The sequence below is a fragment of the Hydra vulgaris genome, chromosome 12, assembly GCF_038396675.1.
Source record: "Hydra vulgaris chromosome 12, alternate assembly HydraT2T_AEP".
Lineage (NCBI taxonomy): Eukaryota > Metazoa > Cnidaria > Hydrozoa > Anthoathecata > Hydridae > Hydra > Hydra vulgaris.
In genome coordinates, this window is record NC_088931.1 from 84,107,605 (window position 1) to 84,134,081 (window position 26,477).

The following is a 26,477-nucleotide window of genomic DNA, read 5'->3' on the forward strand; positions in this document are numbered from 1 at the left end:
ATTTGATTATCACTCAGTCTATTATCTCTTTTACAACACGATTTCTTTTTTTTTTTTAACACGAGTTTATAAAATCAATATTATGTTATATAAGAGATAAATGTCGAATTAACTTGAAATTTTTTTGTTTTTAATGTTTTGAAAAATTTACGCGTTAGAGACAGAGAGAAAGAAAATAAATCTTAAAAATTTTGTTTTAAATAGGAACATTTTTTAAATAACAAAATAAAATTTTAAAAACATGATTAAATGTAATATTCTTCAAGAAGGACATTTTCGGACAAACAAATTCGAACGTTATTCTTGGGGATTTAGATTTTTCTACTCCTACAATCTTTTATATACACATTTTTTAAATTTTCGTATCGTGAAATGACGCCTATCGGTACGATCGGCGTCATTTCACGCACCCCTTCAGTTTGTGCCTGTAATAATGTAGTTAGCGCTGTTGGTGCGTAACATGCTTGTAATACTCTAGCCACGCCTGTTATTCATAATTTAAAATGTTTGAAATCCCGTGGTCAATTTGTTTCAAAATGTTTTAATTTTTGGGAAGTTAGTCCGTTTTGCTACATTAACTTGCAAAACATTTGAGATTACACTATAAAATTTTCGTTTATTAAATCACTTAAAGTGCTTTGAGTCAATTAGATATTGTTGTCTCTTTTTTTTATATTCGTACACCGTTCAGTTTTTTTTAAAATTCATTCATCAAAATGGTTGATTTGATTGAATGGATGGTTAGAAAGAAATGATACATTATTTGTTTAAAATAAGACAAAATCTTATATCAAGGTTATATGTAAAAAAGTTTGTCTAGATAATCTTATTAGAAACTTCTTTTTTGATATCGAAATCTAAAGATGTCTTAAGGTGAGACATTCATCTCTAGCTTGACTGTATTTGCTTTAAAGATAAAATTAAAGACTAGAATAAATATATATATATATATAAAATTTTCTACAATAACTTCTTCAGTATTGTTAAAAAAAAACACCCAAAGAACTCATTGCAAATAGAATATTGTCTCAATAAAGTTGTTTTGTGTATCTAAAAATAAAAAATCGTTTTATTTATGCAAAATATTGAATTAACGTGAAAAAATATAATCACATTTAGAAATTCTTACGAGTGTAAACCATGAACCCCGCCTTCTTTTTGTGCTGAAGGAGTTCTTCGTTCAAACTTCATCTCTCCACTGTACATCATTGACCTAATATAAACATACCTTAGTACAACTTTATGTGGCATCTATTGTTGTTTTAACAAAATAGTTTAATTTTAAAGAAATTTATCTAGTTTAATCATTAAATAATGCAAAAAAGATATTTTTTCAAAAAATACGTTTTCTAAAAAAAGTTGCTAAAATGTTAATGTGGCTGTAAATGTACAGTCATTAAAATTGATAGAAAATTTTTTTTTAAAATAAGTGTTAATAAAACATTTAACCTTAAGCTAGTAAGACTTTTGGCGCCAATGTCTTGACAACCATGTTGAACACCAGCAATTAAATATGGAATAAATTGAAATAAACTTCCCTTATCTTGAACTGTACCTGATACACCTTGGGCAACTTTAACATTTTTCTTTTCTTCAACAAAGTATCTACTTTGACTACCTTTACTTTCCATTGCACTAAGAGACCCCATACCTCTATAGTTCTTTAATCTGACACCCTCTGCATAAAAGTACTCTCCTGGTGCTTCAGAGCTTCCTGCTAACAATGATCCCATCATAACAGCAGAAGCGCCTAGACTTAATGCTTTAATGATGTGTCCCACATTAGCTATACCGCCATCAGCAATACACGGAACATTAAAACGACGAGCATACTCTGATACTTTAAATACAGCTGTTGCTTGAGGTCTACCAACTGCGCATACTTCTTGGGTGATACATATAGAACCACTACCCATTCCTATTCTCAAACCATCAACACCAGCATTGATAAGGTTTTTAGCCTGTGCAACAGTGACCACGTTCCCGCCAATAACTTCTAAAAACGGATACTCACGCTTGATTTGTTTAATTCTCTCTATTTGATAGCAAGAGTTTCCTTGAGAAGAATCCAATACTACAACATCAACACCAGCTTCAACAAGAGCAGCAAGACGAGGTACGTCATCATCATGAGTACTTATAGCTGCACCAACTAAACTTTGAAAGACATTTTAATGTATTAATGTAAAATTAACCTTTAAAGATAAATAAGTAATCAACAGCGTCAATATTCTTACATCCGTAATCTTATTTTTCACGAAGGGATGCCGATAATTTTTAGCTCGTTAAATTTATCAGGGAAACTTGAAGTATATCATTAAAAATACATATGTGAAATAATTTTTTGCTTTTATTAAAAACATTGGTTTGAGGTGCAACTACATAAAACCTTTGTTTTTGTTTAAATAAAGTAAATCATTGAACATTTAACCAACTAACAAAGTGGAAGTGCTATGAAATACGATAGCACTTTTAAAAAAAAACTCATATACAGAAAGCAATGCAAAAAATTAATATTTACAGCTAAAATTTAGTTGCTAAAATTAAACATTTCAAAGCACTGGAACCTATTTTATGTGTTGAAGACTTTGTCTTTACACCATATTTTAGAACTTTTAACTAATTAAAAATACAATATATACAGTGGCGTAGGAAGGTCAAGAAAGTTGGAGGGATCTTCCATAAATTCCGCAACGCTGAATTTATTTAAAACATAAAAGATAATTTTTCTTTTTTGCGCGGCAATTTTCATTGAAGTCAAATAAATCGCTAAAAAAATTGTTAAATCGCTGTTTTAAAGGAAAAACGAGGAAAAACTTGTTATACTTTTGTTTTGTTTACTAAATTAAATTTAGCGTTGCGTAATTAATGGACAACCATATTAACTAATGCAAAAAAATTTTTTTTTTTGATACTCATTTATATTTCGAAACTCCAAGAAATGATAAGCCCTAGTCCGTGACATCACAGAATCATCAAGAGTAACAACAAAAAGATGTTGTAGCAATAACATCAACAAACCTAAAAGTTGTTTTTTTGAATCTTTTGAAGCAAGAGGAAAGTCACGATTTTTTTTTAAATCTGTTCGTGAAATAACTGATACTAATTTTTGTTGATCATTGATAATTGGAAGTTTTCCTAAAGCACGAAATTTGAATTTTATAAATATTATGAAATATTAAATATGTAAACTACTATAAATATTTTATATATTAAGAATTATTATTGTTAAATGTTATTACCATTAAGTAATAAATGTTATTGTCATATATAAAATTAATAATCATGTATGTTAAGGAAACAGCCCTCAGAATTAGAAAAAATAAGGTCGGCAATAAATAGCTAAAAACTATTTTTGATCGGCATCAGGTCGCTACAAAATTTTAACACAAAAGTTTCACCATAACAACATAAAAAACGAGGTGGGCAAATATTCGCAGACCTCAGATCGAATCTAATTTCGAGGGCTGAGGATAAATATTATTATAAAGTAAATTTTACAAAGTTTTATTCAGAAAAAAATTAACTCAAAAAAGAAAACGTTAAAATAGTTACATTATTTCTTTTCTGAGTTATTTAAAAATGTTTAACTAATTGTTAAAAGGATCAACCTTTTTTGCTCTGGGCTAAAATTTCATTAGCTTGCTGCAACGTAATTCCTTCCATAGCAACAATTAAATCTTCTCTTTTAGTCATTACCTGAAAAAAAAATTTTTAATGATATAAAGACTACTCTAAGTTTTTTTTAACAGAGCTAAATGTATTTGGGCAGAGAACTCAGTAATTTGTTGTATTAACTGTTTCAGTAATTTGTTCCCGTATTTCAGCCTAGTGTTTTGATCCAATACTTTGTTCCAGTAATTTTAAGCAACCTTGTTCATCAAGGTTTGTATTACGGAGTTAAAGAGAGGGTTGTAACCACAATAAAAAATAAATAAGGGAACCTCCTCAACCGCAGTGCCCCCCTAACCAGAGGTGAATAACAGTGATAAATATATATATGTGTGTGCGCGTTGCTTTAAATAATACTTACCTAAAAAAATAATTTGAGCATGAAGGTGCAATTTTGAGATTTATTTTCAATTTTCTTTATAATTAATAACTTTTTAAAATTCATTATAATATAAGTTGGCACATAAAAACAAAACTGGTTATACCGCGTTTTACAATCAACTCTTTACATATGACCTGTGTAATTTTGAAAAAAAAAACATGACAGACAAGTTTAAATAAATACTTTATAGACAGGTTTTAAAAAACACAAAACCTCACAGCCAGTCTCAAAATAACCTAGTTGACAAGTTTAGAAAATGACTTGCAAACAGATGTAAAACAAATGAAACAGGTTTAGAAAATATAAATACCTCACTAACAGGTGTAGAAAAAGCCTCTTTTTTAACAAAATCTATATCTCGATTTGTCAACATACCAAGCAATTCCCCACCAACCTTTCCATTATCTTTACAAAAAAGTATATATAGATAATATCAACATAAAAAAAAAAAAAAAAAAAATATTTTAATTATAAAAAAATTGAAAAGTAATCTTCAAAAAAAATTGTAGATTAAAATTATAAATTACAAACCTGCTGCAAGGAAAAAAAAGTTCCTCTATTTAAACAATATTATGCAAAATATTATTAAACAAAAATTTAACTGTTTTGTGTCAATTTAATAACTTTAACTAAACTCAATCAGATAAAAGATTTAATATAGTTTTGAATGCATTGTGTATTGCCTAAGCAATACACAATGCATTCAAAACTATGTTCTAATCAGTGGTTTAGTTTTCCATAATATAATACTATGGAATAACCAAGTATTTAAAAAATAAAAAAACTATCTTTATTTATATGCGAATAAAAATGTGTAAAAAATTTTGTAAAAATTCTCTAAAAATCATGAATATATTAAAAATCTAAGTTTCAGCATAAATAAAGCGTGTACACAAAATAAGTGTGAAATAAGTAGAAAAACAACTTAAAAAAGTTACTCATCAACTTTTATTTAGAACTAAGTTACAATTTTAATACATTAATAAAAAGATAAAATATTTCAAAGAAATTAATTTATTCATGTGGGCATCTAATAAAATTTCAAAAATTTATTTCGGTGATACCCATAAGCTTGATCACAAAACAACAATCAAAATTATTTGATGCTTTTTAAATAATATTTTAAAATCTTTAACGTTCCTGCATAGTTTTTTTTTAGTTTTTATTTCATTTTTTGTTTATTAATTACTCAGTACTTTACAATGATTTTTAAATCTGCACAGTTTGGAGGATTTGCTATTTTAGACACAACTTACACATCATTCTGTTTATCCCATCCCAGTCATCAAGTTTTCAATGTTTTATTTCAATATCATTTTATTTCATCGTCAAAGTTTGCTATAATGACTTGATGATTTAATACCATGTAATTTAGTAAAAGAGGTAAAAGACATTTTTGTGAACACTCTTTAAAATATTTTAAGTGTGGAATCAGAAATATAGGGTGCTGTTTTTTTTTTTTTTTTTTTTTTTTTTTTTTTTTTTTAGATTATTCACCTCCCCAAGGCCCGAGGGGGGCCACTACAGTCGAGGAGGCTACTCATTTTTTTTTTATTGTCATATCTGGAAAAAGCTTGCCAAATCAAGGCATTTTTAGCAAACTTATCATGTTTTGTGTATTTTATAAGTTTCTTATCTGCTTTTCCTCTATATTTCAGCATTATAATAGACATCGCCAGGAATTTCCTGATGATCGTACTTCATAAAAGTTTCATCAACTTTGATAATTCAGAAATTTTTTGAAATATAATTGTCATACAACTTTTTTCAGCAGGTTCTTGCACTTTTTTATTGAATTTCAGAACAGTTAAGCGCTTTTTGTGATTTGAAAGCTTAAAAAACATGATTATTTTAAACTTTTACAACAAAACTATGAGAAAATCCTTATCTTCTTGCGCACAAATATTTGTACAAAATATTTTTTTTAATGCCTTCTTTTGTCATTTTTAAAACTTATTTTAAGTTAAATGGGAAAATTTTTTTTTGAAATAATACATGTTCCCAACAAAAGACAAAAAAATATATAATGCAACTACTGAAAAAAACATATTTACTCTTTCACATTTATTTTGTGTACATGCTTTGTTACAACAATAACATTAAAAACACTGTAATATATGCATGTATATGTAATATATGTATATATATGTAATATATGTATGTATATGTAATATATGTATGTATATGTAATATATATATATATATATATGTATATTACTAAATAATACCTGTAATAGGGAAACCTGAAAAACCAAATTTTTTTTGAATGGCTTTTGCATCAGCAATAGTATGTGATGGACATAACACAATTGGATCTGTAATAAATCCCTGCTCAAATTTTTTAACTTTACGAACTTGATTTGCTTGAAATTCTATTGTACAGTTATGATGAATAATTCCAATGCCACCTAAGAGCTGAAAAACAAAAAACTTTTTTTGTTAAAAATTTTGACCATCCCACGCATTCAAATTATATTCTCTCTACTATAGTTCATTTAAAATTGGAAAAATTTATCAAAATTGGTAAAAATATATATCAAAATTAAATGCATAATAAAATATTTCTCGGTTAAACCTTCCCTTCTCTAAACTTTTCTAATTTTAAAAGGAAAATACCAATAAATTAAAAAAAAACCATATCAAAAAAGTTCTTACTGCCATGGTTTTTGCCATCTCAAATTCTAAACAAAAGTGTTTTAATGATTAGGAAAAAGAAAATTTTGTTTTTCAATTATAAGTTATTTTTTGGTGACACCAATATTATTTCATTTATGACAACTTTCTTGCTATACAATTTATAATAAACAATTATTTTTATCAGGTGATAATTACATGAGTTTACGTAATCAATAATATAAATAATAAATAAATAATTGTTAACTTGAAATTCACCTGTAACTGTATCCATAGGGGAGCTGATAAAAGGAGTTTTCAAAGTAATCTTTTTTGTAATTGGAGTTTGAAGTTGCTACAACAAAAATAATGTAAATAGATTTTTTCTTGGTAAGGTAAAAATCTTGCAAGCACGCAAGTTACCACAACATTACTTGCAAGCCTCAAATGATACATCAAAGCATATAAATAAAGGTTAAATAAATGATCAATACATAGATTTGACCATTTATCAAATCATAGATTTGATCATTTATTTAAACATAACACATATTTAAACAATAAAATACAATTTTAATAATATTACTTTAAAAAAATGTATATATAAAAATAAAATAAATATTGGAAATAATACTACCAATTTTATGTAGAAAAATAACACCTTAATGATCTACCTACATACCTACTAACAATTGATATTGCAATCCAAACTCTAATGGAAAAACTTTCTATAAGAACTAATACGATTCTAAGTACAAGTTTTGTTAAACCAGATCAAAAAATTTTGATACACATAATGTTAAAAAAAAAACTTTTTTATTGGTAGTTTAACAATAATGAATAAGTTTGCTGTTTAATATTTCTTTATGTTATTTATGTCTTTATTTCTTTATGTTATTTATGTCTTTATTTCTTTATGTTATTTATGTCTTTATTTATGTTTATTCTTTTTTTATGTTATAATATTTGTATACTTATTCTTAACTTAATTAGTATAAAATAAAAAGTATAAAATGATTTGTCTTCACCTATTATGGTCAGTTTAGAACCTTTAATAAAATCAACCAACAATTATTTTTAAGATCTTGCACAATTTAACTTAACAACTTTTCTGAAATATTAAAGATAAAATTTGTTTAAAGTTCCTAACTTTTTAAAGACTTATAAAATTTAGATTTATTTAGCAATTTATTAAGATATTTATTTTATTATAGAATATAATGAAACTCTTTTTTTTTCACATACAGTCAATATTTCCTTGCTTTCCTAAAGAAAATTCTTTGATTGTCATGGTAATATTTTAGAGTTTTAAACAAAAATTAATTTCAAATAAAAGCAAAAATGTTACACAATAGAAAATTTTATTTGATTATCAAAACAAGGACCCTTTTCACATTTTGCTTTCGCCTACTTTGATTGCTTTATACCTACAAACTTGCATAACTATTACTATGGTAACTCCAGATTGAAACTACTTGACTACAACTTTCATCTTTTTCTATGACTTTCTTTTTGAATGTACATGGTCTTCACTATCTGAAAAAGGTATGAAATAATATATGACACTCTACACAACCGTCTAGTTTCTCTAGCAAGAGTTCTTATTGGTTATAAGGTCTTTTTAATAGAACTTTAGTTTCCCTCAAAATTTTCAAAGCTGACCATAAATCATTAGCTTTAAGTAAAGCTGATCAATCATAGAGTTGACATAGAACATACATATAAATAAAATTTGTAAATATCTACATGTAAAATTATGTTGAAATCAAAAACCCACACAAAATTAAAAGTCAAGCAAAATTGATAAAATCAATTGAAAGTTAAGGAAATCAAATTATATTCTAAACAAACCTTGTTCATTATTTATGATACAAAAAAATTGCAGCACTAGAAATAAGGAGAGTTTAATTCGAAAAGTTAAAACAGTATTAGTTTTATCTATTTAGAAACAAACTAGCAAACTGAGAACATAAAAAACAATATGTATGACTCTAAAAACTGATTATTAAAAATATAAAAAACAAGTACATAGAAAAATAAAAAAATGTGCAATGATAAAGGTGATATAGGTAAAAAAAACTTTTGCAATTTTGTATAAAGCAATTCATGTAGTGGTTAACAATCTCCTTTCAACAATAAACTCCTTTGAACATTTTTTTTTTTTTTTGAAGAGGCTCAACAACAGTATCAAATCATCAGAAAAACATTATCACTTAAGCATTACCCCACAACCTGCTGCAATACATAGAAATTTACTTTAAACCACATTTTTAAGAGCAAATTTTATTAGACCTCTTTTTTTTTACACATAGTAAATATACAACAAATGATTCAGTATATTTGATTCATAAGTTCATCATAAAAACCTATTTAACTTATTTATAAGTTCCTTTTTATAAAGATAAAGCATTATCAGTGACAACGCTATAATTCATTGTACAATTAATTATTTCAAAAATTTTATCTTGAATGATTCTCCTTTAACAACATTTACTAGCTTTTAAATATGTTCATAATTAAGTCTTTATTCTCTATAGATTTTGGTCTAAACAGATAGAACTCTTTTATCATCAAAAATATGTTTAATAAAGTCTGGTGTAACATAGAACTCTTAGACAACAAGATTTTATTCATTCATTTTTAGTTTTTTTTTAAATATATATATATATAAAAAAACTAATTTACATGCATCAAGGCTGCAATAACCACTATTAAGTTGGGAGTTACTAGAAAAAGAGAGTAGTGTTAAAATGCGATCCATAAACAGAAGATTTGAAAAGTTGGAGGTTTTATGAATCAGGAAAAATGAAAATGGGGAAAGTTTTAAAGCATTAAGGTACAAGGAAAAAAAACTAGATAAAAATTTTAGGGATAGGTGAGTCAAGCAACAATGAGTTTTAATTGATTGAACTAGAGATTATAGCTTGTTTGAAAAACAACCACAATAGTATTTGTAGAAAAGAGAAAGAGATGTTATGATGATGGGGAAGTGTTTATGTTTGGCGGATATATCCAACTACTTTTAGTACAACTAAGTTTTTGGACCTTGGATAGATACAGTAAGAGAATGAAACTTTGCTGAATAACGAGTCAAGCGAGAATGAGTTTTAGTTGATGGAACTAGTGATGATAGCTCATTTGAGCAGCGACCATAATAGCATTTGTAGAAAAGAGAAAGAGATGCAAATTTACAACAATGGGAAAGAGGCTCAAGCTTAGCAGATAGACCGGGTCCAATTATGTTTACGATGCATTTTTGGACCTTATCTGGAAGAAAAAGAGCATAATTAGAAAAACCAGCACAAATATGATAACATTATTCCACCCAGGAACAAATAAGAGATTTGTAGATGTAGAGAATAAAATCAGGAGTGAGATAATGGGAGCACAATAAAGAGAAGCAACCTTAGCAGACACTAACTTTGCAATTGATTGTATATATGGTTTCCATGAGAGGTCAGTAGTAAACATTGATTTATTCATTCATATCTATTCAGTCATCAAAAAATTAAAGCAAGTTTTTGAAAATTTTATGGGAATTCACTTCTCAAGAATCAAAAAAAGAAGTCTTTTTGTTGAGACATGAGATATAAAGTTGATTCACCGGATTTTTAGATAATTGTCAGAAGATCAATATAGATTAAATAGATAAGAAACAATAAAAAGCATAGAACCTTGCAGCATCCTAGTAGTGAGACGAAGAAGAGTGTGAGCACTTGAGGATGACTTTAATACTGTGGTTAGAAAGAAATATTTTAATAACCTTAAAAACTTGCCTCGCCGCCATATAATGCAAAATAAAACATGTCAAATTCAGCAGTTAGTAAGTTAGCTTAGAGAGAGATTAGGATGTTTAACAATGGGTTAACCTGTTTAACTGAAGTGGCAAGCAGAGTATGATATTAGATTAAACAGTCAAATTAGAGAAAAAGTTCTTTGCAAGAGATCTGCTTTATCCTTGGGAGAGATAATAAAAGTAGACCCATGAATTAGAGATGGAATTTTAGACTTACCTTTGTTAATGGCACTATTGAAAATTCCTTTTCAATAGTGTCATTAAAAAAGGCTCTAGAAGTCTCTAGAACCTAACTTTTGAAATAAGATACGAGATTTAGTAAACTGACAATAATGAAGCTTAGTATCAAATAGCACTTTTTTAGAAGTGTTTTAGATAAGAAGATGTTTGTTCTCAAAAGAGAAAAAAGATGAAGTTTATGATTACTGCTATATCTAATAATAATCTTTTTAGAAGAAGGTGAAAACCATGGAGTAGAATGAGGCTTAACTTAAAACCAATAAGTAGGAACAAAAGTTTCCATACCTGCCTGGATTCAGGAGTTTATGTACAAGACCTGTGTATCTTAGCAGAAAGACAAAAGACATCAGCCAAGGATAATCATGAAGAAAAGTACAAAAAGAATCCTAAATAACAACAATATTGGCTGAGGGATAAATAGAAAGGGCTCGGTCAATATACTTTGTGGGAAAGCTGAACTTATCCACAGAGAATAAAAACTAATGCTAAAAAAGGAAACAAAATCTTAACCAAATATAAAATTTAGATTTAAATATTAGAAATATTAATAAATTTTAAAATAAAAACTTTTTGTGACAAAACTTTCAAGCAGGCTGAAAAAAAAGACTTTGATAAGCAAAGAAAAGACTTTGACTTGTTGAATAGTTTTGATTGCATAGACGACAGCTCGGGAGAACACTTCTGCATGACTATAGCAGGTATGTTGTCCGAGACTAGACTTTTAATAACAGAAGCTGAAAACAGAAACAGAAGTGAATTGGATATCTAACTATTAGTTAAACTGTTTTTAACCTTTTTTAACTGTATTTTTTAACAGTATTATTTTGTCTTTAATATACTTTTGAAAGACTGTCCAGACCACAAGCTGTAGAAGAGTGAAAGCAAGAAATTACCTTAGATACAGAAGTTGAATTGATAAAAATGTCAAGCAATGGATTAACCTGCTTGTCAGCAATATCAGGTAGAACGCGACTTCAAGAGAATCAAGAGATGATATTGATGAGAGGTTCTTAGCAAACAATTCAGCTTTGTCTTTAGGTGAGGTGACAAAATTTGAACCATACAAGAGAAGTCACAAGAGCTTAATTATTGAGATAAAATACGAGATTTCGTGATCTGAGAATAGCAGGCTTTTGTGTTAGACAAAATTTTTTTACAATGGTTTCTAGCAATAGTAAACAGATGTCTGTTTTCACAGCACAATGAGAGGATAATCATGGATAAGAGTGAGACTTGACTTGGAACCGTCAAAAGAGAATAAAAGATTCCATGTCAGCCTGAATCCAAGAAATTACATAAGAAGCATATTTTTCAGCAGGAAGACAAAAGATTTCTAGCCAAGGGCCATCACGAAGAAAATCACGGAAAGAGTCCCAGTCAGCTTTAAGGTAATTGTAAGAGGTGCAATTATAGGGGTATTCTGATGATGAAGAAGAATGAGATAATAGTTTTAGAGAGATCAATCCGTGATCAGAAGCACCTACGGGTAAATTGTGGAGAAACTGAGCACTAACTAGGATCAGAAACAAGACATAAGCCAAGTAGAAAAGGTAAATGATTAGGATTGTCTGGAAAGTGAGTTGGAAAGTTGACTATTTGTGTTAGAGATTGAGAAAGGCAAAGGCCTTAACACCTGCAGAGTCACTGACACTTGAGTCGTGCCATAGAGTGTGATGAGCATTAAAGTCACCAACAACAACAATATTTGGTGAATGATATAGAGAAAGGGCTTAATCAATTTGATCAGAAATAACATCAAAAGGAGTCCAGTTTTGAGATGAAGGAGAGCGATATAGAACAGAGAGAAAGGCAATAGAGTGAAGTAGCTGTTAACAAAAACACATAAAAGGATAGTCTGTGGATTCAAACCTAGTTTCTAGACAAATAGGTGAATTCTTATGAATGTAAATGCCCAGGATAAGCATGTGACTATTGGAGTCTTTATGAATTAAAGAAAGATAATTATCAACACCAAGATCACAAGATGCAACAGCCAAACTCAAATTAGTCTCACAAAGAGCAAGTAGGTCTGGAGAACTTTACAAAAGATAAGACTCAACAGAAGAAAAGTTACTTTAAAGACCACAAATGTTAGTGTATGGTAGATTTAGAGAACTTGGTGATAACGATGGCTTTTTTGTGTTTTATAGTTTTCGGTACTTTATTCTTTAGTCATTTATGTATTTGTTAAAGATCAAAGCACAGATGGCACTCAGTGCACTATTTAACATTAATAATGGCAACTTCATAATGTTTCTTCAGTGCATATTTTAAAGCTATCAAATTTGACAACTATTGCATTAGAAAATATTCTTTACATTATGTAGCTATAACTAAACGCATGATGCCATTGATTCGTTTAGTATTGTTTAACAACATTTACTTTAGGTTCACATTACTTTATTACATAAAAACATAAAATTTAATGGTTAATACATCTGTATTAACCGTTAAATTTTGTCTAACTAAAAACTATTTTTTCTTATTATGTATAAAAACTTTTTTCGATAATATTTTTTATTATACTGATTATTTTGCTTAGTGCATTTCGATTTTGTTAAGTTTTTTAACTTAAAATTTTTCAAATTGCTTTTTATCTATAATTCATATAATATGTCATATTTAATTCTTTGTAGAGAACCTGAATGATGCAAATGAATTTAGAAAAGTGAAGCTTATGATCTAATTGTGTAGTTATAATTATAGTTTATAAAAATAAAAAAATTAGAATAATGTTAGCTTTTCTACAAATAATAAGAATTAATAACTTTTATATTGGTTTTATTACTTTTATTAAATTTTTTATTAATTTTGATTTTTTTATTAACTAATCCAAAAATAAATAAATCAAGGTCTAGTATATATAGTATATAGTATATATCTATATATCTATATATATCTATATCTATCTATCTATCTATCTATCTATCTATCTATCTATCTATCTATCTATCTATCTATCTATATATATATATATATATATATATATATATATATATATATATATATATATATATATATATATATATATATATATATATATATATATATATATATATATATATATAGATATAGATATATATATACTATCTATATCTAGAGAGCCTATATACTCAGAGAGCAGACATACGTGTGATCGTTTTTGATTGGTTGTTTGATTTTTTTAATTTTAGACGCCATGTTTTTGCCAAAAAAACTAACTGAGAGTAAAAACTACAACAAAACTTTTTCTAATATTTGACCTAAAAGATAAAAGTATGCCTGGTTGTGCTGCAGTAGGCTGCCATAACAGACCCGAGAAAGGATTTTTAATGAAATGCTTCCCGAGAAATGAAAAACAGAGGGCTATTTGGACTTCTAAAGTTAAATGACTTAACTGGATACCTACAAACGCAAGCTTTTTATGTGAAGCAAGCATAACAAAATATTATGTAATTCATCCTAAGAATAATTTATTGTAGAATCAATAAAAATACGTAATGTTCGTTCAATTTTTTTATTTAGGCACACTTTGATGCTGATCAATGGGAAAAGACCAGAGAAGATGGATCAAGAAAACTCATACTTAATGCCATTCCTACTATCTTTAACCATGTTAGTCCGAAACATAAGCGAAAAAATCCGGTCAAGCGCTTTCCAATTCCAAAAAAATGAAAATTAGTTGTATAGAAAGTGAAGAAGTCGTGGAAAATATTTTGATTGAAGTAAATAACAATGAAGTATCTGAATCACTGACGTTGATAAAAATTCACTTTATACAAGATTTAAATGCAAAGTTGGAGAAATTAGAAAAAAAAGTCATTATTCAAATGAAAAAGATAAACATTTAAAAATCTAAAGCAAGAATAAATGCTATTCAAAAGCATAATTTTAAAAAGAGAGATAAATTTAGTGTTCTCAAAACAATATTTAAAGAAGATCAAATTTTATCCCTTAGTAGAAAAAATATGAAATTCATTAAATGGTCAAATGATACTATAAATGAAGCATTAGAACTCAAATTTACATGTGGTCAAAGTGGTTATAAAAACTTACTTCGTTTAAATTTACCACATCCATCATTACGTACCCTACAACGAAGATTAGAAAGTCTAAAATTCCAAAGTGGCATTTTGACAGAAGACTTTGACTTTATGAAAACTAAAGTTATGTTATTAATTTACGAAAAAGAATGTATTTTAATTTTAGATGAAATGTCTATAACTGAAAGTGTTGACTATGACACATCTACAAGCTCTTAATATGGATTTGCTACATTACCTGAACATTATGGCCAAGTTAACCATGCTTTAGTTTTTATGCTTGGAGGAATATCTACAAGGTGGAAACAAACTGTTGCATATTATTATACTGGAAGTTCTGTTAATGGGGGTGTTTTAAAAAACATTGTCCTATCTATAATAAATTGTACTGAAGAAATAGGATTAAAAATTAATAGTGTTACTTCTGATATGGGTGCTATCAACCAGGCAATGTGGAATTCTTTTAATATTAGCTGTACTAAAAGTGGCATTATTTCTAGTTCAATTAAACACCCATGTGATCCAACTCGTACTATTGATTTTTTAGCAGATGTGCCACATTTATTAAAGAATATAAGAACATCTCTTTAATGTAACAAACATTTCATAATAACAGCTAAGATTCAAGAAAAGTATAAACTTCAATCATCAATTATAGATTCAAAACACCTTAACAAGCTTGTAGACTATCAAGAAGGAATGGATTTGAAGTTTGCTTATAAACTTACATCAGATCATCTTGATGAGAAACATCACAACAAAATGAAAGTATCAAGAGCGACATCTGTTATAAATCTTGATGTAAGTTGCGGATTAAAATTTATTTCAAATGAAATAAAAGATGATTCTATGCTCACAACTGCTTGGTTTATAGGAATTATTGATAAATGGTTTACATTAATGACTTCCCGAAACCCTGGTATGGCTCTTAGTATGAAAAATAACAAAGTTTACAATGAAACAATAACATTTTTAAATAAGGTCATAGAGATATTTCGTGATTTAAAAGTATTAAGCCAAAGTGGAAAAATAATGTGGAAACCTATTCAATTTGGTGTTATATTATCCACAACATCAGTTATTAACTTGCAAAATAAGTTTCTTCTAGAAAAAAAGTTTGATTTTCTAATGACATCACGATTTACCCAGGACTGCTTAAAAAATCTTTTTTCACTGGTACATGCAAAACAAGTAGTTCCTACTGCTCTTCAATTCAAAAATAACTTGAAACTTATTTGCGTTGCCAAATTTTTTAAAAAATTATCAAAGGGCAGTTATGATATAGATGACTGTCAATTCTTATCAGGTTTTCTTGATATAGTCAATAGAAAGGTGCTTAAGCCACAGCAGAGAAAGTGCATTGTGTTACCCAAACATTGGGATAAAACCTCCAGCTTAATCCTAAGTGATGCTGAGAAAAATTGTTTGTTTAATATTGCAGGGTGCATAATTTCTAGAGTTAAAAAAGTTGAAAAAATTTGCACAATTTGTTTTGAACCTCTAAGTTCTAAAAATAGAGTAAATGCTAATTATGCAAAGTTTGTTATAGACAAAGTGGGAAATTTATTTTTTGCAAATGAAACAACTTTTGCATTTTTTTTTACAAATGGAGTTAATATTCAAATCATTTGAGTCATACCTTGTTTCCCAAAAGAACTGCAATACTATGCTTAAAGAGAAAATTAATTCTGATGAACAAATTAAAAGTTTAACTTTGTATCCTAATTGTCATCAAATTAAATTGAAGCTACAAAACAGGTTTATAACATTTAGACTTAAAATATTTAGCCTTAAAAAAAAGCGTTTATTATGTAAAAAGAAAAGAAATAAAAAAAGTTCTTGTGAATTTGGCAGCAAGAGTATGACAATGCATGCATTGGCGCTAAAAGTTTAAGTTCAACTTAAGAACTAATTTATAAAAAAAATTGTAAAACCTTTGTCAAGTTATTTTGTAAATTACAACTATTTTTTTGCTGTTTTTTTTTTAAGTAATTTGCCAAATAAATTTTTGTCAAAAAATTGTTTTGAAAAAAAAAAAACATAAAAAGTTTTATTTTTTAAAATCTTTTGTTTTTGTTTAAAATAAAATTATGTGTTTAATTGTTTTTTATTATGTTTTTAAGTTTCAATTGATTTTACTTGAATTCATGTGTCATACATACGCTAGTTTGACAAAAACATGGCCGCCGTTTTCCGTATGTCCGCTCTCTGAGTATATAGGCTCTCTATCTATATCTATATATATCTATATATCTATACATATATATAAATATAAATATATATATCTATATATCTATATCTATATCTATATATATCTATATATCTATATATCTATATATATCTATATATCTATAAATATATATATATATATATATATATATATATATATATATATCTAAATATCTATATCTATATATCTATATCTATCTATATATATATATATATATATATATATATATATATATATATATATATATATATATATATATATATATATATATAAATATAAATCTATATCTCTCTCTCTCTCTCTCTCTCTCTCTCTCTCTCTCTCTCTCTCTATATATATATATATATATATATATATATATATATATATATATATATATATATATATATATTTGTTCTTACTATTATGTTATTACATGTCGTAGATTTTGCAAACAAACAAGTTTTTATTCCTATCCTTGTAAATCTTCACTGTTTCAAGTGTATTATGTCACAAATTTGTCAAAGTTTTTTGTTTTTCCAGTAACTAACATTATAAAAAAGTGCATGCTAATACCAAAGGATAATAACTTTTTTCCTTTTTCCTCTACTTCATGGGCATACAACATTTTATTCATGTAATTTATTTTTCTAATCTGGTCTTTAGAAAATTACTTTATTATGTTTTGTATTCTATATATTTATATGGATTAGTGTATTTTTGTAAAATTTATGTTTTTTTATTTATTACAGCTCCACCTACTTTTAATTTAAAGCAACTTATACTTCTAATTTTTATTTGCAGTAGAATCATTTTATTCATGTAATTTATTTTTCTAATCTGTAATCTAATTTTTTTAATTCTACTTTTTATTTCAAACACACTTATTTATTACTTTTTTTAGAAGAAAGTGAAACATGGCAAAAGATAATTACGTAGTAAAAAGTTTATAGTTGTTGCATTTAAAGATGAAAATGATAACAGTGGTAAATGTTCAATGGAAGTTATACCATCTTGCTGGCTTATTGGAAATGATTTGTGTTATTGGCCACCTAAACACACAAGTTCATCTAGAATTACTCATTCCATTAAAACATACGCAAAATGAAAGCAACTGGCCAAAGCATTCCAAAAAAATACTTTCAAGCACAGGTAGTGGTATTGTTTTTGTAAATAATACATACTTTGCAATGATTACTGTTACAGTTATGTTTGACTTTAACAGTGCACAAACATAGGCCTTGATGTTATTTGCTTCATATTTACTTATTTTTAGACAACCTGAAGACTGCCAATGAACTTTTGGAAAAACTTCTATACATATCAAATGTAGAAACAGAAGATAATGAGTCAGAAACAGAGCATACAAAAAAAAGAAAAGTATTTCTTGAGGCAGAAAGTGATGACAATATCTCTGATAAAGAAGAGATATTGCCATCACTTTTCAACAGTCGCCAAATAAAAATTGTTTCAGCTATTTAAAAAGTTACAAAAGGATCGTGAAAATCGTCAAAAATGTTTTGTTAAAATATTAATACTATTAAGCATTTTTTATTTTTTTTTACATTTTCATTTTAATTTAAAAATAAAAAATAAAAGAAAACAATATATGTAAATAATCATTTCAACTTTTTAAGACTGTATTTAAAAGCAATGTACACAATTAAAATAGATCAAAGCATCAAATTCATTCATTCAAATTTTAATTGCAAACAATTGTCTTTCATTCTTGTCTTCTCTCAACTAAATCAAATAAAGAAAAGAAGCGATTTAAATATGAAAACTTAAGAATATTGCTCAGAATGATACAAGTTGAATAATTATAATTGAACAATTATAAAATATAAAAACATTGGTGCTATGAATATAACCCAGCAAATAATAAACTGTTTCAATGATATTTATTTATCTAAAAAATATCAAATTTTTCAACTTTTGTGGAACCTTAATTTGCTCGTATAAATTAAGTTAGAAAAACATGCAAGCTTTGAGTTGCTTTTAAACTTTTTTAAATCTCAGAACGCAACGACCTTCTCTCTTTTTTTTTTAGGCTAAACCTAAAATCCCAAAATCAAAAAAACTCTGTATTACAAAGGCATTAATACATTATATAGACAAATCTATTATTCCTCCTCTTGGTCTATTAAATAGTGTACTAAGTACTACCTGTGCTTTGAGTCAAGTTCTATAACCAAATTTAAAAAATGACTTAAGTATCAAAAACTATAAAACACAAAAAAACCATCGTTATTCGTTAAGTTAACTAAATCATAAACTAATATTTGTGGTCTTTGAAGTAACTTTTCTTCTGTTGAGTCTTATCTCTTGTAAAGTTCACCAGACTTACTTACTCTTTGTGAGACTAATTTGAGATCAGCTGTCTCATCTTGTGATCTTAGTGTTGATGGTTATCTTCCTTTAATTCATAAAGACTCCAATAGTCACATGCTTGGCCTTGGCATTTACATTCATAAAAAATTCACCCATTTGTCAGGAAACTAGGTTTGAATCCACAGACTATTCTTTTATGTGCTTTTAGTTAGCACCCCTTCTATCACATTTCCCTTTGTTCTTTATTGCTCTCCTTCATCACAAGACTGCACTCTTTTTGCTCTTATTTCCAATCAAATTGACCAAGTCCTTCATCTTTCACTTTCAGCCAATATCGTTGTTGTTGCACTGAATGGCTTGGTTCTAATGTCAGTGACTCTGCAGGCATTAGGGTCCACAACTTTTGCCTTTCTCAATATCTAATGCAAATAATCAGCTTTCCAACTCACTTTCACAACAATTTAAATCTTTTACCTTCTCTTCTTGACTTATGTCTTGTTTCTGATCCTAGTCAGTGCTCAGTTTTTCCACATTCACTCTTAGGTGTTTCTGATCATGGATTGATCTTTCTAAAACTATTATCTCATTCTTCTTGACTGACTGGGATTTTTTCTGTGATGTCCCTTGGCTAGATATCTTTTGCCTTTCTACTGACAAATGTGCTTCTCATGTAACTTTTTGGATTCAGGTTGGCATGGAATCTTTTATTCCTCACTCTTCTACATGGTTTTTCTCTCATTGTGCTGCTGCAATTTCCAATCGTAACTATTTCTTCCGTATCTATTGCCAAAACAATTCTCTAGAAACAGATATCTGTTTACTAATGCTAGAAACTATAGGCTGCTATTCTCAGGTCACGGAATCTTGTATTTCATCTCAAAAATTGGGCTCTTGTGACTTCTAGAAAATCTTTAACAGTGTCTATAAAAAATACACTGTTAAAGATTCTCTAGAATTCTTACTCCTCCACTCTTGCATGGTTCTGTTTTTGTCCTGAATCCTTCCTTACCAATCATAGTATGATGGTTGTCCTCGATGGACAGCACTCTTCTTCATTTTCTGTAACTTCAGGGGTTTCTCAAGGTTCTATCTTTGACCCTATACTTTTTTTAATTTACATTAATGATCTTCCAGAAATTCTCACATCTGAGGTGGCATTTTTCGTTGACCATTTATTCTAGTCTTGATAAGAAGCCAACACTTTCTGATTGCATGGAAACTTGAGCTTGAAAAGGATCTCACTTCCGCTATGGCACGAGGCTCTCAATGGCTCAGATAAAACTCAATTTTTTTTAGCTAATCATTATCACAACAATCTAAATCTTCCTTTATGAACGGTAAGGTACTCTACAAGTCATTTACTCTTTGTCTTTTAAGATTAACTCTTTCTTGGAAACCTCAATCTCAAATCTATTGCAAAATTAGCATCTGCTAGGTTGCATCTCTTTTTTAAATTCTATTCTTTATCTCTATAAAACTCAAATCCGTCCTTGTATGTTGTAATACTGTTGCCATATCTGGGGTGAATCTTCCAATGATGACCTGTCTCTTTTAGACAAGGTGCAAAAACGCATTGTAAACATAGTTGCACCTGCACTTGCAGCCAACCTTAAACTATTGTCACATCATTGTAATATTGCTTCTCTTTTTCTTTTCTATAAATACTATAATGGGCGATGCTCTAAAGAGCTAGCGTCTCTTGAGCCATCAACTAAAACTTATTCTCTTGTTACTTGTCATGCAATCAAGTCTCATCCTTTTACTGTAATTGTTTCTAAGTTCTTCAAAAATGAGTAGACTGTTTCTGCTAATGCTTATTGACAAAATTAAATAAGTGATATTGAACACAATAGTAATCATAAATAAACTGTTAAATCTTCCTCAATTTTTTTAAAGTCCTAATTTTTTCCTTCATTTTTCATTAACTTAATATAAAGTAATAATTTAAAATAAAGAAAATAATAAATAATTTAGATTGTAATTTATTACTTTAGATTAAAAATAAATAAAAAATAAACTTACTACATCTGTAGTGCTAAAGTCTATGTATCCAGGTAGAATAATGAAATCACTAAAAATGATTAAATTCAGTATATATATATATATATATATATATATATATATATATATATATATATATATATATATATATATATATATATATATATATATATATATGTAATATATAAATATCGAAAGATTTATGTATCAATAAAAGATTTGCAACTTATGTTGTTCAATTTAACAAACACTTGAAAAAAAGAAAATAGGTCTATTTTTTTTTCAAATATGAATTTATAATAACTTTTATAGAACTTAAACCCTCCATTGAGCTCATTTTGAAGGTCAATATTATAAAAGTTTTAAAATTTTATAAAATATTAATAAAGTTTGAATAGTTAGCTTTCAACTAGCTATCAATATATAAAAAAAAAAGTTTTATATCATTGATAGCTATGGTCATATAAACATACAATCAATATATGGTCATATAAACATACAATCAATATATGGTCATATAAACTTCATTGCATAATAATCATATTCCCTACATATAATGGAATATAGCATATAATAACTGGAATGGAACATTAACTAACATTAAATTTTTTCTTTGAATAAGGTGATTTGATGCTATTTTTAAAAATACTATTACCCTATAGTTGAACAACCTAACTTATAATCTTAATTTAATATTGAGTTATTTCTATATGAAGGGGTCAATTAAAAAAACTTTAAAAAAAATGCTTACTCTTGTTCTTTATTTATTTTCTATATAATCAAATGACACTGGGATTTCAAAAATTAGGTTATAAAAACTATACTTAGGCTTATAATCTCTAAGTGTTCAGTTTTTGACCCTTATGACCCTGCAATTTTTACAGCCCCCTCAAATTGAGGGGGGTTAAAACTTTATATGGTCATAGTTTTTGAAAAATAAGAGATTATTGCATGAAATTTGAAATTTGTTGATGAATATGAATTTAGATAAAAATAGTAAAAAAAATATTTTAAAAACTCGTTGCTCCCACATTAAGGGCTGGGTGGGCCCAAAAATTAGGGTTTTTTTGTTCCCAAGCTCCAATCACCCCAATTCTTTACAAAACATTCTTTTTTGATTTAAGCATACAAAAGTTTGGAGTTTACACAATGCCTGTAAGTGTCATAAAAGTTCAAACATCTAAAAATCCAGTACACCACTGTATATATATATATATATATATATATATATATATATATATATATATATATATATATATATATATATATATATATATATATATATATATATATATATATATACAGTGAAATTATAACTGTATGGGATCTAATAATTTACTCTTGACAATCAATACATATTTCAATTCATTCATTCTGCTGCTTAGTTGTTAAATTTGGCTCATTAATTTCTAGTAACTTCTGGGGTACCAAAGGTTTCTGTTCTTGATTCCATGTTGCTTCTTCATCATACTAATGACCTTCTTGATTATCTTACCTTTGTAGTGACTCTATTTGGGGTAATTCTATGTCAATTGATTCAGAAATTTTTATAAATGTCACCATACATCTCACAATATAATTGTGTCATCAGCAAAAGGTAACTCCATATCAATTGACCCAGGTAATGTCATCATACATCTCAGATTTTGCTGATTTTTATACAGTCTATAGTCCCTCAAAAGTAAAAATAATTGTTTTACTTCGCTTAAATTGAACATTCCTTTAGTTGAATTGTGTTCCTTAGTCCCTTGGAGGTTCGATTTAATGAGAATATACTGCACTCTCTTAAAAAATCTTTAAAGTTACTTTGTTAAACTTTGTTTAACTTTGTTAAAAATGGAAAAAAAAAATTTTTGAGAAAAAAAGTGGGGCATGGCCCCCAGTGTCCCAGTATCATGGACCCTTTGGTTGTTTGGCCTGGAAATAATTTTAACACATTAGGATTACAAAAATGCTGAAAATTTTAGGGCTCCAGTTTGTCTGAAAGGTAGTGAAAAATCTATTGCAGGATTCTGCTACAAAAAAATGGGGCACACGTTATAAATTCAATTAAGAGCTGTCTTGGGCACAAGACAGCCCTGGTATCTAATGACCTGGAATTTTAACAAGCACATTTATTAGCGCAACAGAAAAGTTCAAGAGCTCCAGCTAGTCTGGAAAAATCAATTCCAATATTCTGCTACAAAAAAGTAGAGATCATGCCCTATTATCCATATATGGAAATCCATATACTTGCAGATCAAAATTCTTATATTTTCTGAAAAATCAATGAATATAGAATGATGTTCAATATCTTTTTTTTTATATACCATCAAGGCATGGGTCTCCTGAGCATTACAAAAACAGGCATACAAAAAATTGCCTATATTTATTTAAATTGATAATTGCAGGTATTAAATAATAATTTTTTACATTTCTAATCATTTTATTGGATTTGTCACCCTGAAAATAGCCAGATACAAATTTTTAAGTAAAAAATATCAAATATTTTAAAAGTTATGTAATATGAAACCTTTAATAAATGTTGTTATTCTGAGGGGACAAGAGGGGCCAGGCCAATACCTACTAAAAGTAAAATCGTCATATTTTAGGATCTTCTTGGAGCTAAAACCTAATATTTTCAAGAAATTTTTTTTTTTAAGTAACTGTATAAAAATCAGCAAAATCTGTGGTGACATGGCCTGGGTCAATTGACATAAAACAACCATTTGCTGACGACACAATTTTATTCACCAGTTTTGACGTAAAGTCATAACTTTTCGTTAAAACTGGGGGTTGCAGTGACTGATGAGTTATAACCTAAACAAAGCTCAGCTTTTTATTACAATTATTGAAATGTTGTTGAATCCCTACATTGATGAATGACTCTGTTGACTTCTTCACTGATTATCATTCTGATTATTATGATTTTATTTAAAATCTGCTAAGATGCTTTTTGCTAAGATGTTATTGCGCTGGTTATTTTCTTACTCCTGAATCCATTTTGTCTCTTTAAACCTGTTTTCATATTTGGGTTGGTACTTTTAATGAGGCATTACAAAAGAACCAATTATTTATTTTTTGTAACTTTTCAAAAATTTGAAAAATGTAAGAAATATATTTTTTATATATCAAGACCAAAACCAAAAATTTAGTTTTTTTAAAATATTTTTAAATACAAAAAAAAATATACCATATGATACTTTCATAAACCTTGGATAGTAAAATATATATTAGAGAAAAATCAAAACTAACTTTACAACATTATTATCTTATAACAAACAAATGCCTCTTAAGTGGCTCCTAAAGTGCAAACAAGTGCCTGGTAGTATAGTATGTTGCTGTTAGGGACTAACAGCAACATACTATCATAACTACTATCATAACTACAACATACTATCATAACTACAAGGCACTTTTACTTTTAGGGCCATAAAATTCGTTTTATGGTCCTAAAAGTAAAAGTAGATTGGATAGTAAACTATTAAGTTTTTTCTGGAATAATTTGACTGCTTTAATTTTTAGGTAAACCTTGAAAAATTTTCACTTTTTATTTTAACAAAATTTTTTTTCGTTTAAACTTTTTTTTTTTTTTTTTTGAGAACTAAAATCTTAATTAAATTAATATTAATAATATCATCTAGTGCCCCTTTTGTATTTATGCGTAATTACGCATAAATACTAAATTTAATGTACTTTTACGTTAAGTACAGATCAATAAAAATCTATAAATGATTAATCGCTAGATAAAAAATTAATAATTTTAAAAAAGGTAAAAGCCATTGTTAAGTTGACATTATTTCGAATTTCTAAACGTATACATATAATGTTGCATTAAATGAGAAACATTACTTATGCCTTACAAGTCACTATAAAGATAAATGTAGTGCTTTACAATATTGTAATATATTAAATTCTAAAGCACTTCTACGTTTTTTATTAAAACTTACTCATAAGTTAAGCCTGCACCAGAATTCATCAAATCAAATATACTTGTGCCATCTTCAGAAGTAGGTGATTCGGACATTTTCTTTGCACAAGAAAGTTAATTTATCTTAAGAATAATATATAACTAAGTTTAAAGTACTATTTCATCGATCGAACGGATAATGTCATGGGGAAAAAATGTCAAAGGAATTATTAAGCGGCTAGTGACGGGCTTTAGAATCTCTCCGGGCTGAATTAAAGTTAACGGGCTATAAGCATTTATATTTAGAAATGTGTCGAATTTATGTTACTCAAATATTTAAAAACTAGCCATTTAAGTGACAACTTAATAAAATGAATAAAAAATAAAAAAAGTAATAATAGAGAAAGCGCTAGCTATATATATATATATATATATATATATATATATATATATATATATATATATATATATATATATATATATATATATATATATATATATATATATATATATATATATATATATATATATATATATATATATATATATATATATATATATATATATATACATATATATATATATATATATATATACATATATATATATATGTATATATATATATATATATATATGTATATATATATATGTATATACATATATATATATTTACATATATATATATATACATATATATATATATATATATATATATATATATATATATATATATATATATATATATATATATATATATATATATACATATATATATATATATATAGATATATATATATATATATATATATATATATATATATATATATATATATATATATATATATATATATATATATATATATATATATATATATATATATATATATATATATATATATATATATAGATCTATAGTTTGTCTTTGGGAAGAGCGGAAGGAAAAAAGTGATTCTTACGCCAACCCATACGTCACTTTTAATTACTTTTGACTTTCGTCCAACATTTCCGTGTTGTCAGAAAGTAAAAACCATTAATTTAATTACAAATTAATCGTTTTTTAAAAAAGCCGTAAAAACGCAAATTTAATTGACCAGAATGTTTTTTGAAACATTCTGAATGTTTTTAACAATATAAACAATGTTTTTATTTTTTTTTTATTAAAATGTTTTTATTTTTATTTTTTTTAATAAAATGTTTTTATTTTTATTTATTTTAATTTTATTTATTACTGTAAATCATGCACGGAGTGCTGCTACATCGATATATATATATATATATATATATATATATATATATATATATATATATATATATATATATAT

The 26,477-nt window shown here is 27.0% G+C and overlaps 1 protein-coding gene across 2 annotated transcripts; it reads right to left on the minus strand.

The window, feature by feature from the left end:
- Positions 1 to 928: 928 nt before the first annotated feature.
- LOC100212105 (inosine-5'-monophosphate dehydrogenase 1) lies at positions 929 to 25,376 on the minus strand. Of its 2 annotated transcripts, XM_065814737.1 has the most exons (11): positions 25,196 to 25,376; positions 21,288 to 21,336; positions 6,947 to 7,022; positions 6,710 to 6,735; positions 6,283 to 6,469; positions 4,365 to 4,459; positions 3,612 to 3,699; positions 3,022 to 3,138; positions 1,450 to 2,152; positions 1,130 to 1,213; positions 929 to 1,050 (listed from the first exon to the last, which is right to left on the minus strand). In XM_065814737.1, exons 1-11 carry the CDS (start codon positions 25,270 to 25,272, stop codon positions 1,029 to 1,031), a joined length of 1,524 nt encoding a protein of 507 aa, XP_065670809.1. In that variant the 5' UTR covers positions 25,273 to 25,376; the 3' UTR covers positions 929 to 1,028. The 2 variants fall into 2 exon arrangements, with proteins under 2 accessions (XP_065670809.1, XP_065670810.1); XM_065814738.1 differs by lacking the exons at positions 21,288 to 21,336; positions 25,196 to 25,376 and adding an exon at positions 13,137 to 13,141.
- Positions 25,377 to 26,477: the final 1,101 nt, after the last annotated feature.